This window comes from Oratosquilla oratoria, chromosome 11 (assembly GCF_046742065.1).
Source record: "Oratosquilla oratoria isolate Oo_2021 chromosome 11, ASM4674206v1, whole genome shotgun sequence".
In the NCBI taxonomy this organism is placed as follows: domain Eukaryota; kingdom Metazoa; phylum Arthropoda; class Malacostraca; order Stomatopoda; family Squillidae; genus Oratosquilla; species Oratosquilla oratoria.
In genome coordinates this window covers 52,311,428-52,328,545 of record NC_134787.1, presented here as the reverse complement: position 1 = coordinate 52,328,545, position 17,118 = coordinate 52,311,428, and the positions used below count along the sequence as shown (strand labels likewise).

The 17,118-nt window shown below is 37.9% G+C and overlaps 1 protein-coding gene across 1 annotated transcript in view; it reads left to right on the top strand.

Moving 5' to 3' along the window:
• The window catches only part of LOC143029824 (phosphatidylinositol 4,5-bisphosphate 3-kinase catalytic subunit delta isoform-like), a 93,661-nt gene that overhangs the window by 60,143 nt on the left and 16,400 nt on the right, over positions 1–17,118 (top strand). Inside the window, exons 8-12 of the mRNA XM_076192884.1 lie at positions 143–269; positions 5,091–5,269; positions 13,435–13,677; positions 13,973–14,251; positions 16,027–16,221. Coding sequence (XP_076048999.1) covers positions 143–269; positions 5,091–5,269; positions 13,435–13,677; positions 13,973–14,251; positions 16,027–16,221 — 1,023 coding nt within the window. The remainder of the gene's footprint in view (positions 1–142; positions 270–5,090; positions 5,270–13,434; positions 13,678–13,972; positions 14,252–16,026; positions 16,222–17,118) is intronic.

The following is a 17,118-nucleotide window of genomic DNA, read 5'->3' as shown; positions in this document are numbered from 1 at the left end:
TGAACTAACTGAATTTATCCAATGTCAGAGCAACTTGTACTATATATTCTTGTCCTAAAATACTTGTGTTGATTTCAAATAACCAGTTCAGAAAAAAGATATTAATTCCTCCTGAAACAAAAAAATCATATTCTCTTTGAAGGCTCCGGGACGTGAAGAGTACTTGATGGCTGATGTTCCTCTCTCCCAGTTTACATACATCAGAGAACACATATCCCAGGAGAAATCACCAATCCCCCTAGTGATCGTACCTAATGACTCACTTGAAGGTAAAATATTTCTAGAAGTTGTATGAGTTTTGCCCCAAATTATATCTTGGAAGGAAGAAGACAAAGATGGTATATCTTCATATGTGATATTATTTAGACTGAGTATATCTCATCTATTTTTTTAACACTGCTACTATAGAGTAAGGTCATGATACTTCGGGGTATTTGCTTCTTAGTCGTATACAGTCAAGACTAATTGTGCCCCAATGGACCAGAGACAAATCCTCACTCAGGGAAGTACCAAGTCACTAACATATATATATATATATATATATATATCAAATAATTGTACCCAGCCGTCACTGCTATGAGCGATTTGATCCATAATATCATATATACATACATATACCAATGTCCTTTTCCCCCTCACAAAGGAGGTAACCAAAGTCAAAAGCATAAATCCACTCCCACCCATTTCATCCCCACATACTCCACTCCCATTCACCACCCCTCCCTTCCTCTTTTCTTGGCACCTCATAGATGACAGGTCATCCCTGTATCTTGCCCACTGCCATGGGTCAAGTAATGCAGTAAGACGCAGCACATCCAGAGAAAGGCCACTTTATTTAATTGGCCCCCCCTTTCTGTCCCCTCGTGCAGAAAAAGAGAAGACAGGGAGAAATACCTTTGGGTTGCATCAAAATATGTGTGTACACACACACAACAACAATAGCAATCTTAAAAGAAATAAAGGATGGTGATCAGGAAATAGAGAAAGATATAGACAATGTGTATAGGGTGGGACATCATTCTAAGGAAAGAAATCGACCCCTAAAGATAAAACTAAGATCACAAATGGTAGTAGAAGACATATTAGAAAAAGCAAGTAAGTTGGCAAGGAGTGAACATTACAATAAGATATGGATAAAAAGAGAAATGAGTGTTGAGGAATTAGAAAAAGAGAAGACACTAAAAGATGAAGCTAAGGAAAAAAATGTGAAGAGAATGGAGACCGAAAGCAAGGAATTCTATTGGAGGGTAATTGACATGAGACTGAGAAAATGGTACATCAGAATGGGCAAAGCAAAAACAGAAAAAAAGATGGAAAAATAAAAAAAAATAAAAGTTGCCTATACCAACATTGATGGATTAATTTCAGGACTGAATGAACTAAATGATTACCTGTTAGAAGAAAAACCAGACATAATGGGAATTGTGGAGACGAAATTAAGGGGTTCAATACCACCCATTAATGTTGGACAAGGGTTATACAATTACTGGATTAAAAACAGAAACAAGAAACAGGGAGGAGGAATCATGTTCTTGGCCAAGAAAAACTTGAATGTGACAAAGATTACAGAGGGTAAAAGCAATGTACAACTGATCATGATAAAAGTCGAAGACAAGGACATGAAAAGTAGAAAGTTTGTGGTGATTTATGTGCCCCCAAAAATGAGCTCTTGGAAAGAGAACAAGCATATGAAAATGCTAGAAGATACAAGGCATTCATTAAATGAGATACTAAAGGGTGGAGGTAACCTGGTAATTATGGGGGACTTTAACTGCAAAAAAAAATTGTTAAGAGGAAATGACAGTGAAAGGTGGAAAAGACATGTGGGGTAATGTATTACTGGATATGACCATAGAATATACAATGACACAATGTATCAATGAAAATACCAGATACAGAAGTAATGAGGAACTGTCGAGACTGGATTTAATATTTACAACAGACCCTGAAATTGTGGATAAAATTGAATACAAGACACCACTTGGAAAGAGTGACCTTATACTTATAGAGACTGAACTAAAGGAAGAAATATGGAGAGAAATGAAAAGTATAGGAAAGGAAGATTGATGTATTACTTGATATGATAAAAGGACATACAATGACACAATGGATATAGAAAGGGAAAATTGATGTATGAAAAAACAAATTTTGATAAAATAAGAATTTTTTTCAAAAAGGAGACTGGGAAAGAATACACAAGGCGGAAACAACAGTAGAAGAGAAATGGAAAATGTTAACAAAAATTCATTAAGGAATGGAAAAGTATGTTCCGAGATATGTAAAATGTTGGTACAACAAAAGATGTAGTGAGTTAAAAGACAAAAAGGATAAAGCTTGGATAAAATGGAAGAAAGACAAAAGACCTGAAAAAAGGAAAATATATACTAGTTATAGAAATCAATATGTATAAGTGTGCAGAGAAGAAAAGAGAAAATCTGAGAAGGATATCATAGAAATATGTAAAGATCAACCAAAACTATTTTATAGATTTGTAAACAACAAACTGATAAACAAATAAGAATTAGTGAAACTATGACAAGGAGGAGTTGAATACATAGAGGAAATAGAGATGGCCAAAATTATGAACAAGCATTTTAAATCAGTGTTTACAAGGAAGAACATACCGTACAACTTAGAGATGTTGAGTGGGAAGAGAAAGTCCCCCCCTATGAAAGAGATAGAAGTAACAAGGAAAGAAATAATGAATCACTTGAGCAATCTCGATGTTAGAAAATCACATGGATCAGATGAAATGGCAAACTGGATTTTGAGAGAATGCAGGAACGAACTGAAAAACAAAACACATAGTCTAATAAGTAGTTCATTGAAAGAAGGAAAAGTTCCAGAAGATTGGAAAAGAGCAAATATAGTACCAATATATAAAAGGGGAAACAAGGAAGACCCTACTAACTATAGACCAGTCTCTCTTACAAGTACAGTAGCTAAAATTTGTGAAAGAATTATCAAAATTAGATGGGTAAGGCATTTGGAAAAAAACAATGTACTAAATCCAAGGCAATTTGGATTTAGACAAGGAAGATCATGTGTCACAAACTTGATGTGTTTCTATTCAAGACTAATAGATGTAATACAAGAAAGAGATGGATGGGCTGATTGTGCATTTCTAGACTTGAAAAAAGATTTTGATAAGGTGCCACATAAGAAACTGCTAAAGAAATTAGAAACTGTAGGAGGAATACAGGGTAAACTGCTGAAGTGGATAGAAGACTTCTTGCATGAAAGAAAAATGAGAGTGGTGATAAGAGACAAACATTTTAATTGGAATGAAGTGATTAGTGGAGTTCCACAAGGAACAGTTCTGGCCCCAATAATCTTTGCTATATATATTAATGATATGGATAAAGGAACTGAAAGTTATATGAGCTTCTTTGCGGACGATGCAAAATGTTGAAAAAGTTAACACTGTAGAAGATTGTGAGTCACTGCAGAGTGATGTCAGTAAAGTATGGGAATGGAGTAGGAAGTGGGAGATGGAATTCAATATTAAGAAGTGTAGTATAATGGAATTTGGAAGAAGCAAAAAAAGGATTGTGGGATCATATAAATTGGGAGAGGAAAAAAAGAAGAAAAAAAAAGTGGAAAATGAGAAGGACCTGGGAGTCATTATTATGAATAATATGTCCTCTGAGAATCATGTAAACAAAATTTTTGGAGAAACTTATTATTTAATAAGAACAATCAAAGTGGCATTTACATACCTGGACAAGGAAATGGTGAAGAAAATACTAGTCACTCTGATAAGACCAAAATTGGAGTATGGAGCAACAACATGGTCACCAAGTACAAAAAAATGTATAACAAAACTTGAAAGAATACAAAGAGCAATTACAAAATTGGCACCAACACTCTCAGAACTATCATATGAGGAGAGACTAGCAAAACTTGAGGTACAGACATTAGAGCAAAGAAGAGAAAGAGGAGACCTGATAACTATTTATAGAATCATGAAAGGCATAGAAACTATTGATAGAGAGGATCTATTAAAATGGGATAGTAGAGATACAAGAGGACACGGAAAAAAATAAAGAAAGATAGTCATAGAAGAGACCTGAAAAAGAACAGCTTTCCCCATAGGGTAATAGACGTTTGGAACAAGTTAGATGAAAATGTGGTGTGTGCAAAAACAATACACAAATTTAAAAACAGTCTAGATAAAATGAGATATGAAGACAGGACACCACAAGCATAGCTCCCCTTCCCGTAAAATACAACTAGGTAAATACCTGGGTGAAGAAATGGTGAAGAAAATATTAGTCACTTTGATAATACCAAGATTGGAGTATGCTGCAACGACATGGTCACCAAGTGCAAAAAAATGTATAACAAAACTTGAAAAAATACAAAAAAATATTACGAAATTGGCACCAATGCTCTCAGAACTATCATATGAGGAGAGACTGGCAAAACGTGAACTACAGACATTGGAGCAAAGAAGAGAGAGAGGAGACTTGATAACTATTTATAGAATCGTGAAAGGCATAGAAATTATTGATAGAGAGGAGCTAATAGAATCGGATAGTAGAGATGCAAGAGGACACGGAAAGAAAATAAAAAAAGACAATTATAAAAGAGACCTGAAAAAGAAAAGCTTTCCCCACAAGATAATAGACATTTGGATCAATGAAAATGTGGTGTGTGCAAAAGCAATACATGAATTTAAAAACAGGCTAGATAAAACAAGATATGAAGATGGGACACCACAAGCATAGCTCCCCTTCCTGTAAAATACAACTAGGTAAATACAAGGAATATGTGGGTAGTGATTCATATTGAATTGAAACCCAGTTCCAAGATACTTATGGTATAAGGGAAGATGATGATGTGGTCATAGAGGTGATAAGGGAGAGACTGAAGGAGGATTGCAGAAATGATGAGTAGTAGACATTTAAAATTGACTTAGCTTTCCTTTATGAGTAGAAATTACTCTCTGGTCCATAGGGCTGCCACTAAGTCCATGAAATATTGATTCCGTGACAGTTATGCAGTCAATACCCCATATGTAGAGGCAACAGTTATTATTATTCATTGAGTGACAAAGCTGATACTTATATAAATATTTTCCACTTCAGTACCATCTGATAACACTTATGAAGATCTGAGTAATATCTTCAGGAATCCACGGAGTTCTTTCAGCAGTATGACAGCAACTAAGATGTCTTTTATGTCTTCTTGGAATATTAAAGAGGAATTCAGCTTCAGAGTTGGATCCTTAAGCAAGCTGGATACTGATTCGGATGACCAAGTGGAAGTAAGATCTTACTGTTTTTTTCAGCTTAATTTTTGTATCCCTATTATTATATATAAATTCAAGTAAATTTGTTGTATCATATGATGCCAGTACATTTGTTTTACCATATACATATGAGGAACACCATTGATGATAAATGTAGTAGCACATTTGTAAATCAAAACTAATACTACAGTTGGAGAAGAAGAAAAGACTAGAAACAGTGATTCTACGTATTTTGACTGTAAGCTAAAGTCCTTTTCAGTAGTGCAGAATAAGTGGAGGTTACTATACTTATATAGCACTCTTTTACAACAAGAAGAACAGGGGAAGGACCAAAGATGCCTACCCTTACTCAGTTAATGACCTCCTGATTATGTGGTGTGGGATCAAGTGGACAGTGCCTACTAATGATGTTCATGACAAAAATTTCAGACTACTGCCCCTTTGAAATATTCATTAGACATCTTGGTCTCAGGCAAGGCCCCAAGCAGCATTAGTATCCCTCCAGACATGATTGAGTACTGCAAGACCATCCTACTGCTACCAATGCATAAGGTTCTCTGCCAGTGCTGGCATGAAAGAGCAGCACTACAGGACATGAGGAACTCTAAGACCATCATACTCAACAAGAAGAGCCAAAGAAGCAACTATAGTAACAAATATAGAGACATCTCCCTTTTCAGCATCATCAGCAATGTTCACTTGGGTCATCTTGATGCACCTCCAGAAGCATGCCAAATGAGCCTGCCCTGAATCATATTGTGGCTCTCAGGTTGAGAGGTCAATGGTAGACATATTCTTCTCCTTTTGCCAACTCCAGGAGAAGTGCAGAAAACAACAGATGCCCTTGAACTTTGCCTTTATTGACCTCATCAAGGCCTTTGATTTGGTCAGCAGAGATGGACTACTCAAGGTACTTCCGAAGATTGGATGCCCGCCAAAACTGCACAGCATGATTGCATCTTTTCATGATAGTTCAGTGGCACTGCTTCTGAGCCTTTTGACGTTCACAGCAGAGTCAAGTAAGAATGTTTGCTTAATCCCATTCTTTGGGATCTTTACTCTGCTTTTGAAACACATCTTCAGCACTGCAACAGAGGGAATCTACCTTCAGACCAGATCAGATTGTAGGTTCTTCTATCTTGCCTGCCTCAGAGCCAGGACCAAAGTATGTGAAGTCCTCATCAGAGACATACTGTTTGAATATAATGCAGCAGTTGCAACCCACACATAGCAGGAACTAGTCATTGATGGATTGGTTTTCCAGACTTGCAAGGACTTTGGATTGACCATCAACCTGAAAAAGATGAATATTCTGGGACAGAGTACACAGGTGCCTCCAGCCATCTCCATAGATGACTACAAACTCAATGTTGTTCACAAGTTCATGTACCTCAGCTCCACCATCACCATCACCCTCTCCCTGGACACTGATGTCAACAAGAGGATTGGGAAAGCAGTAACACCACTCGCCTCTCAACTTGACTGTGGACAAACTTAGAACTGACAGTGAAGACAAAGATGGCAGTGTGTCATTAGTACAGACACTCCTCTACTTACGTTCATTCGTTTTACGCTTTTTCGATTTTACGTTTGAACTGACTGTAATTTTTTTTTTTAGTGAATTTTTTAGTTTAGCGCGCTCTCCGTAGTTCAAACGATACTTACACATGACGCTGCATCCATTGTTTACATGGCACAAACGACAGACTGAACGTGCCTTGCCTCATCCTCCTCCTACCCCTCCTCCTCCACCATCTCAATTTATGTTGCTTGAATTTAATTTATTTGAAATTAATGTTATCATTTTACAATGTTATGTGTATAATTAATGATTTAGGGGTGTTTTATAAGATATGGTAATAGAATTTACGGATGTATGGTACAGTAACAACTTACGTTCATTTTCAACTTACGTTCAGCTGTTCGGAACGTAACTAAAACGTAAGTTGAGGAGCGTCTGTATACTGTTATATGGCAACAAGACATGGATCACATATGGGTAGACAGGAGAAAAGGCTAAACACCTTCCACCTGAGAACCATCCACCATATCCTGAGAATAACCTGGCAAGACAACTTTTACCATCCCAGATGAAAGCTCAGAGATCACATTATGGCCTAGTCTCTTGGTAATGTTGTGATTTTACAAATACACACCCCAAACTCCTTGGCCACTAGAGTTGGAATGCCTGCTCATGTGTGTATGTGTGTATTTACCTAGTTGTACAGGTACTCCTCGTTTAACGACCTACTCGGTTAACGACAACTCAGAGTAATGACGGGCTTTATGACGTCGTTTAACGTAAATCTCCCGAAGTTACGACGTCGTGTATGATAATTAAGTTGGCTGAGGCAAATTTGTATGATGTTATAAATGAACTTGTACGGTGGATATTAGCTGTGAGGTAAAGTGTTCTGAAGCTTAGGTCTACATTACCATCCTGCAAGCTGCAAAAACTACCTGGGGTACAGTGTATACCGGTAGTGGTAAATTTTTAGTTTCGACCATGGGCGCAATATGACAATAGAAAATTAATTATTAATTTTGTAAATTATAATGTATCAACGTAATATGCAATTTTGTGAGCAGAAATGAAAAAAAAAATGCTAAAACAGATTTCGTAAGTAACGAAGTCATGTCGGACGAATGGTACACCATGTTTATGATAGATGCCGATGTCGAAGAAATGAAAGGATGATACATTAATTTGTCTAACCTAAACTAAACTAACCTAACCTGTGTTTAATAAATCATTACCTGCAAATTAAATGTCATCCTGCTCGTCCTCGTTGTCGTCGTCATGAGAGACGTTGGTAGACAACAAGATGGCATCCCGAGCCTATGCTACCGACTTCGTTCATTAGCATATTTTCTTGTAGCAAGGTATTTTTTACTTTCATTTCTGCCCACAAAATTGCATATTACGTTGATACATTTTAATTTACAAAATTAATAATTAATGTTCTATTGCTATATTGCGCCCATGGTCGAAACTAAAAAAATACCCCGGTATTCAATATGGAATGTCAGCATACGCGGATTTGGTCATATACGGTAATTTTAGGAACCTAACCACTGTAAATAAACAGTAAATAAAGCTTTAATGTACTGTATAAAAGAGGGAAAATACACGAAAATAAAGATACATGTATTGCTGGACATTGTACATACAGTACATGTACGTATATGTATACACTTTCGCTTAACGACCAATTCGGTTAACGACGGCGCACTGGTCCCAATTGTCGTCATTAAACGAGGAGTACCTGTATTATATGGGTTATCGTTGTATTATATGGTGGATTAAAAAGTGTATTGAGGAATAGACATTTGGGAATGGATGCTAAGAGGAGATTGTATGAAGGAGTGATTGTGCCAACAGCACTGTATGGGGCAGAAACATGGAACATGAGAGAGGAAGAGAGAAGGAGTTTGAATGTGTTTGAGATGAGGTGTCTGAGAAGTATGATGGGGGTTACTAGGCTAGATAGAGTGAGATTTAAATGAGGAGGTGAGGAGGAGAACAGGGGTGGAAAGGGAGTTGGGAGATAGGGTTGATGAAAGAGTATTAGGATGGTTTGGACACATGGAAAGAATGAGTGAAGAAAGACTAGTAAAAGAGGTATGGAAGGCAGATGTGGAGGGAGTGAACATGAGGGGACATCCTAGGTTGAGGTGGATGGATGGGGTGAAGGGGGCTCTAGGGAAGAGGGGAATGTATGTTGAGGAAGGACGAGAGAGGACAGAAGACGGGTGAATGGAGAATGGTTGTATATGGATGACGTGATGCATGAAGTGGGATGGGTGGGGGGATGGGGGATGAGGTAGTATGTGTGAGCAAAATTTGACGCAGCCTGAAGGGATTTTCTCCCTGTCTTCTCCTTTTATGCATTGGGGGACGGAGAGGGGGGTCACCGATTTAATGAAGCGGCCTTGCTGTGGATGTGCTGTGTCTTGCGACACTGCTTCTGACCCAGGGCAGTGGACAAGGTGCAGGGATGACCTGTCATCTGGGAGGTGCTATGATGAGAGAGAGGGTGGAGGGGTGTGGAGTGTATTCAGGGATGGAATGGGTGGGAATGATTTTATGCCTTTTCCTTTTTGGCTACCTCCCTTGTAAGGGGGAAAAAGCCTTGGTATATGTATGTATGTATTATATGGAAAGGGGAGCTATGCTCGTGGTGGCCCATCTTTGTATCACGCAACATCTAGTTCATTCTTAAATTCTTGTATGGTGTTTGCTTACACTATTGTTTCGTCCAATTTGTTCCAGACATCCACCACTGTGTGGATTTTTTTTTTTTTTTTTTTTTTTTTCAGATCTCTTCTATAATATCCTTTTTGAGTTTCTTTCCATGTCCCCTTGTTTTTTTCTATCCCACTTTAATAAATCTTCTCTGTCAAGGACTTCGATGTCTTTCATGATGCTGTAGATGGCCAATAGATTGCCTCTTCTTTGTTCCAGAGTTGGTAGTTCCAGTTTAGCCAATCTTTGCTTGTATGTCAGTTTTGAAAGTGTTGGGACCATCTCTGCCATTGCTGCTTGGATTCTTTCTATTTTCCTTATACAGTCGTACCTCGGTACTCGACCATAATCCGTTCTGAGGTGGTGGTCGAGCACCGATTTGTTCGAACACCGAAACCAATTTTCCCCTTATCACTGTCTTTCTTTGGACCCATTATTAAGGGCTAGAGCAACACGAAAAAGTTTAAATCTGGGAAGAAATACTCGAACAAACTGCGTACGTCTTACTCCGCTGGCGGTCTGAGTCGAACTGACGCTTACCCGCTGTTCGAGCTAGTCGAGTACCGAAAATCTGTTCGAGGTCCGATGCATTTTCTACTCGAATTTTTTGGTCGAGCACCGATTTGGTCGAGTATAGAGGCGGTCGAGTACCGAGGTACGACTGTATTCTTTTTTGTACTGGGTGTCCATAGTGTCACAGCATACTCCAATCTTGGTCTTATCAGTATGACCATTATTTTCTTTACCAGTATCTCATCCAAGTAATTAAAAGCCACCTTAATTGATATTAGTAAAATGTAGGTTTCTCTGACAATTTGTTTATCTGCTTGTCTGGGGATGTCTTTGGTGATGATTACTCCTAGGTCCTTTTCGGAACAAACTTTCTTTCATTCATTTGCACTGATTTTATATTGTCCTGATATTCTTTTTTTTTTTTTTTTTTTTTTTTTCTCTTTCCAAACTCTGTTATACTACATTTCTTAATGTTGAAGTTCACTTCCCATTTTTGACTCCCTTCCCAGAACTTGTCCAGGTCTCTCTGTAGTGATTCACAACCTTTTTCCATACTACTTTCCAATTTATTATACTTAGCCTCAAATTTATTGTGTGTGCATATATATATATATACATATATATATATTTATATATATATATATATATATATATATATATATATTTATATATATATATATATATATATATATATATATATATATATATGTCTTGTTAAAGACCAATGCTAATTCAGTTTCAACTTTCTTCTTAGTTGTTTTTTCCATTCTTCTTATATGTTTCTTATAGTCCAGGGGTAGATTAAACACAAGTCTACCGAGATCCATGGTATATTGACACTAATTACATAAATACAATCGCAAGCTTTCGGTTGTTACATACAACCATCTTCAGGCAGATAAAATGACAGGAAAAGGTCCATGTCAATTATGCTAAGGAGTTACAAAATGACAAGGCATATTTAAGACGTGCCTTTCGTAACTGTTCTTCTTGGGACTTACTTCACACAGAACTCTTGAGACTGAAACAGATACTCATCAACAACAATTACTCAAACACTATCATAGACAAAGAAATCAACCTTTTTCTGACACGTACCCAAACTCAACAGGAACAAAAACCCACACAGACTATACACAAAATTTTCTTTAAGAATCAAATGACACCCGCATATAAAACTGACGAACGGGTCTTAAAAGAAATCATCACAAGGAATGTCACATGTATCAACCCACAAGAAAAATTAGCCATAATTATATACTACAAAAACACAACCGTCTCTAGCCTGTTCATGAAGAATAACCAGACAAAAGATAACAACACCCTAAAGCAAGCGAATGTGGTATACCAATACTCCTGCTCCGAAGAAGGTTGCAAACTTCTGCCTAACATGAATTATATTGGTGTTACCACTACTTCACTTAGCCGAAGGCTCACAATGCATGCCCGCGATGGTAGCATACGGAAACATATGACTCAATATCACAACAGAAATCCAACAAGACAAGACCTAGTTAACAATACCAAAATACTCAAACACTAACAATCACAAAAAACTACACATCCTGGAGAAAGTCTACATTTCACAACACACACCAATCATCAACATACAAACAAACACATTAGGCACCTTACTCTTAAACAAAGAACCCGTCACACCAGGACAAAATTTCCCTCGACAACATGACATATAACATCATCGGACACCTTGTCCAGCTCCCCCCCCTCCCAGTCATTATGATCTGACTCGAACCTCTCCTAATTCCACCTCACTGTCCAGCTTCCCCCCCCCCCAGTCATTATGATCTGACCCGAACCTCTCCTAATTCCACCTCACTGGAACCATAAAGCCTTGTCATTTTGTAACTCCTTAGCATAATTGACATGGACCTTTTCCTGTCATTTTATCTGCCTGAAGATGGTTGTATGTAACAACCGAAAGCTTGCGATTGTATTTATGTAATTAGTGTCAATATACCATGGATCTCGGTAGACTTGTGTTTAATCTACCCCTGGACTATAAGAAACATATAAGAAGAATGGAAAAAACAACTAAGAAGAAAGTTGAAACTGAATTAGCATTGGTCTTTAACAAGACATTGTTACGGGCTGCTGGTATGTGAAGAGACGTTACGTATAACGTCTAAGTGCTTAAGAACCAGCGCACTTCTAGAAGCCACTGTAGGACTGAACTATCTGGTCAGGGCCTAGATAATTCGTAAGACTAGAAGTAAAGGTAACAAAGAAGATTCCAGGAAAGGAATATTAAACTAGCGATAAAACTAGTAAACGAAATTATTAATGGAAAATATTTTTACAGGCAATCAACACAAAAGAGAATGGGCAGTAGGTCAATGGGACCGTTACATGATTACGTATGGAAATTATCGTTCAAATAAGAAACACAAGATAAGTATACAATATGGTACTATCTAAGTACAAAATTTACTGCCAAAATATACTAAATATATATATATATATATATATATATATATATATATATATATATATATATATATATAAACATATAGTTTTCCTGATTTCCAGGAGTTTTTATTTTGGCTAGTATAATAAACAGATGCATGAGGTGGAATGGGCAGGGAGATGGGGGGGGCTGAGGTAGTATGTGTGAGCAAAATTTGACACAGCCCGAAGGGATTTCTCCCCGTCTTCTCCTTTTATGCATTGGGGGACGGAGAGGGGGTCGCTGATTTAATGAAGCAGCCTTGCTGTGGATGTGCTGTGTCTTGACACTGCTTCTGACCCAGGGCAGTGGACAAGGTGCAGGGATGACTCGTCATCTGGGAGATGCTAAGACGAGAGGGAGGGTGGAGGGGTGTGGAGTGTATTTCAGGGATGGAATGGGTGGGAATGATTTTATGCCTTTTCCTTTTTGGCTACCTCCCTTGTAAGGGGGAAAAAGCCTTGGTATATGTATGTATGATAAACAGATGAGAGAGGGAAAGGTGGTGGATGGGAGTGGAATGGGTGGGAGCAGTTACCTGCCTTTGACTTGGCTACCTCCCATGTAAGGAGGAAAAAGCTCTTAGTATATAGTTAGATAGATAAATAGATATCTCTATTTTCCACATGAGGGGATGGGGAGGTGGGGGCTGTCATGTAAGTGAAGCATCCCTGCTCTGTGGATGTGCTGTGTCTTGCTCATTGCTCCTGACCCAGGCAGTGGGCAGGAGACATGGTTGACCCTTCATCCACAAGGAGCTAAGGTAAGAGGGAAACAAGGGTGGTGGATGGGAGTGGGATGGGTGAGAGTTAGTGTGTGCCTTTGACTTGGCTACCTCCTTTATAAGGGGGAGAAGCTCTTGGTATATAGCTAGATAGAATAAATAAACAAGTTGGTGATCTAGTATGATGTGACATTTTTGTTATTTTTGTATAACTTTATGTTCATGCTTGGCAGGTTCAAGTAGAGGCAGGTCTCTACCATGGAGGTGCCAGTCTTTGCTCAGAAACACAAATAACAAGAGAGGTTGAATTTGTAGATGGTCAAGCAATAATTGACCAAGATCTCAACTTCAATATCGAAGTGTGCAATATTCCTAGGAATGCCCGGTTATGCCTAGCTATATATAAAGTTGTCCCTCTGAGTAATAAAGCTGTTAAAGGCAAACCAACCAATGCCAATGCAGGGCAAGAGAAACAGGTATGTTCTTACTTTCCTTTTTAAGTGGCCATCAGTGTGTAGTTAGTGATTTAGTTTCAATTCACTCGGTTAATGGCAAATCTCTAATCAGGAAAATCGAGAATACAAGGAAAAAACTGAATAACTACAACAATGCTGTTGTTTTTAACTCCATGTGTATTACTGAGAACCTGCTCCCCTCTTTTACAAATATACATTTATATATATTACAATTAGTTAAATGCATATCAAATATCCTGTATACAGTACTAGACAGTACAGTATAAGAATGTAACTAAAACCATTTGTTCCACAGAAAACCAGAATTCCAATTGCCTGGGTAAACACAACAGTTTATGACTACAGAAATCAACTGAAAAGTGGCTCCATGTCACTGTATTCATGGGCTTATATGGACCATACTGGTGAGACAGATCTCCCCTATGCATTAGGCAGTGTTGTGAATAACCATGACCACGACCATGCTGTTACTTTAACAATTTCCTTCAAGAAATATCATCCTACGTTTTCTGTTCTGTTTCCATCTAAAGATGAGATGATAGGCAGGGCAAAGGAAAATTTAACAGAAGAGGAGGTAATCATTCAATTATGCACTAAAAAAAACTGCATACAAAATTTGTAGTTTTTTCAAACTGATATATCTTATTGGATTTGCAGTAATTCACAAAAACACATGAAAATAAATTTGCAGAAAAAACACTTGTAAATGAAATATGTAATCTAAACATTTTTGTCTGTTTAAGACATCATCAGTATGAGAAACAGGGATGTATATATTATAAAGGAACATGGAATGCTCAGTCACACTAAACGCAAAAAGTTTTGTCAGACAAAATGTCATATAGGCTGGGAGGAATAACATTCAACAGTTTTCTTTGAAATTAATTTATCAAGCTTGTGCATTCTTAAACTTAAATTAATGTTTTCATCAAATGTATGTTTTATGTGGCTTGATTCAAAAATGTTTCTTTCTGTCAAGGAATTAAAAGAAGTAATTTTATTCGTATCCCAGTAAATTGAATGACCATGATCCCTCACATGAATAAAAACCCCACTAGACACTTGGCCTCTTCTCACGCTGTTGGTTAATTCTTGTTTGTAGATCTTTACCAATTTGGCCAATGTAAAATTTATCACATGGAAGACACAGAATGGAATCTTTGTAATATACAGTGGCCGCAAAAAGTTTGGGCACAAAATTATAGGCGCCCCAACTTTCCCCTAAACTCAAAACATGCGAAAAATACAACTTTCCACCCAAACTTTTCGCTATTTTTCAATGCTAGCGTTTGTACCCGTATTTAGCCGAGACAATACACACTATTTGGCAACTCTGTTTAGGCGCACTCGATGTCACATGGAGTCAGTTTCTAAACATCTCTCACGGAGAGTAGTCTTTTTTTTTGCGGTGGTCTCTGTTTTTGTGCCTTGATATCTCCGTAATGGGAAGTGGTAAAGAGCTGGAAAGAGACACAGTTGTTACAATCATAACCCTCTATAAGGAGGGTTATAAGTGTAAAGATATTGCCACTCGTGTGGGAATTGGAGTGCGTCAAGTGCAAAAGTGGACCAAGAAAATTCGAGACGAAGGAAGTGACATCATTCGTACTCCAAAGCATCGCTCTGGTCGTCCAAGGAAGATATCAAATCGTACTTCTACGGTTCTAACTGCCTCCTAATAACCGTAGGAGGCAGTTAGAACCGTAGAAGTACGATTTGATATCTTCCTTGGCCGACCAGAGCGATGCTTTGGAGTACGAATGATGTTACTTCCTTCGTCTCGAAATTTCTTGGTCCACTTTTGCACTTGACGCACTCCAATTCCCACACGAGTAGCAATATCTTTACACTTATAACCCTCCTTATAGAGGGTTATGATTGTAACAACTGTGTCTCTTTCCAGCTCTTTACCACTTCCCATTACGGAGATATCAAGGCACAAAAACAGAGACCACCGCAAAAAAAAGACTACTCTCCGTGAGAGATGTTTAGAAACTGACTCCACGTGACATCGAGTGCGCCTAAACAGAGTTGCCAAATAGTGTGTATTGTCTCGGCTAAATACGGGTACAAACGCTAGCATTGAAAAATAGCGAAAAGTTTGGGTGGAAAGTTGTATTTTTCGCATGTTTTGAGTTTAGGGGAAAGTTGGGGCGCCTATAATTTTGCGCCCAAACTTTTCGCGGCCACTGTATACTCGTATATCCCTGTATCTCTCTTAATGTATTCCCTGAAGATGTCTTGAATAGACAGAAATGTTTGGCCTATGTATTTTATTTACCAGTGTTTTTTCTGCATCTTACTGTATATAAAATCAAATGAATAACAGCTTTGTTTGTTTCTTGGTAGGATGAACAGTCAGATAACTATGCCAACATAGAAGAGGTGCAACAAGTACAACAAGTAGCTGACAGAGACCTTATGACAGAGTTGCATGAACAAGAGAAAAAATCACTTTGGTCACTTCGATGGCATTGCCAGAGAGAAATCCCTCATGTTCTTCCAAAGCTGCTCCAGGTTGTAGAGTGGAATGATCATTTACAGGTTGGTATTCCATAGTGATAGGATGTGCAAGAGAATTGAGTTCTCTAATTTCAACCTGTGTGCCTATCTTTGAATTAACAAGCCTTTGCAATTATGTTTTCCTTGACATCAGATATTGATGATTTACTTTTCTACCTCAAAGTTTTTGAAATGGTGGGATTGGTTCTCATTAATTTCTCCTAACCACAATATGATCATACTTTATATAATGGGACTAATGACAGATAGTCATTGAAGTTGGGTGACAAAAAGACTCATCTCCCAGAACTTGTCAACATCCTCAACTCCATCTATAGTTGTCCTGGCATTTGATCTCCACCCCAAGCCCAAGACCTTTCTGTCAATTTCAGTTATGTTTCTTCCACTTTCTCACACAAGAAATTTTGATAACTGGCAACTGCTACACTCTTCTACTACTTTCAAGTAGTAACATAAAAACAATTTCACACTAATATAACACAGACAGTAGTCCAAAAGTTCTTCCCAGAGATATTTGTGGGAAGGGCCAAGGGCCATTGCCAGCCAATGTAGGGTTGTAGGTTTCTGGTCATGAAAACTCAAGGCAACAATGATTATAGTTGTACTTTGTATTTGAAATTTTTGTAACAAGGACCAATGAAAGGAACCTGTTTGAGGTGGTTTTGAAACAGATCAACCAATCTGTTACTCCAAGTCTCTCCTAGATAACTAGCAACAACACTTGGTTGGTCCAAAGGCCATTTGTAGAAGAGATACTGTTTTGTTGTCTCATGAATGGAGTAGAGGTGGAGGTAAACTGTAGATTGAGAGAAACAAGTAAATGTCTTGGGGGATTAAAAAGTGTAATGAGAAATAGGCATTTGGGAGTGGATGCAAAGTGGAGATTATATGAAGGGGTGATTGTGCTAACAGCATTGT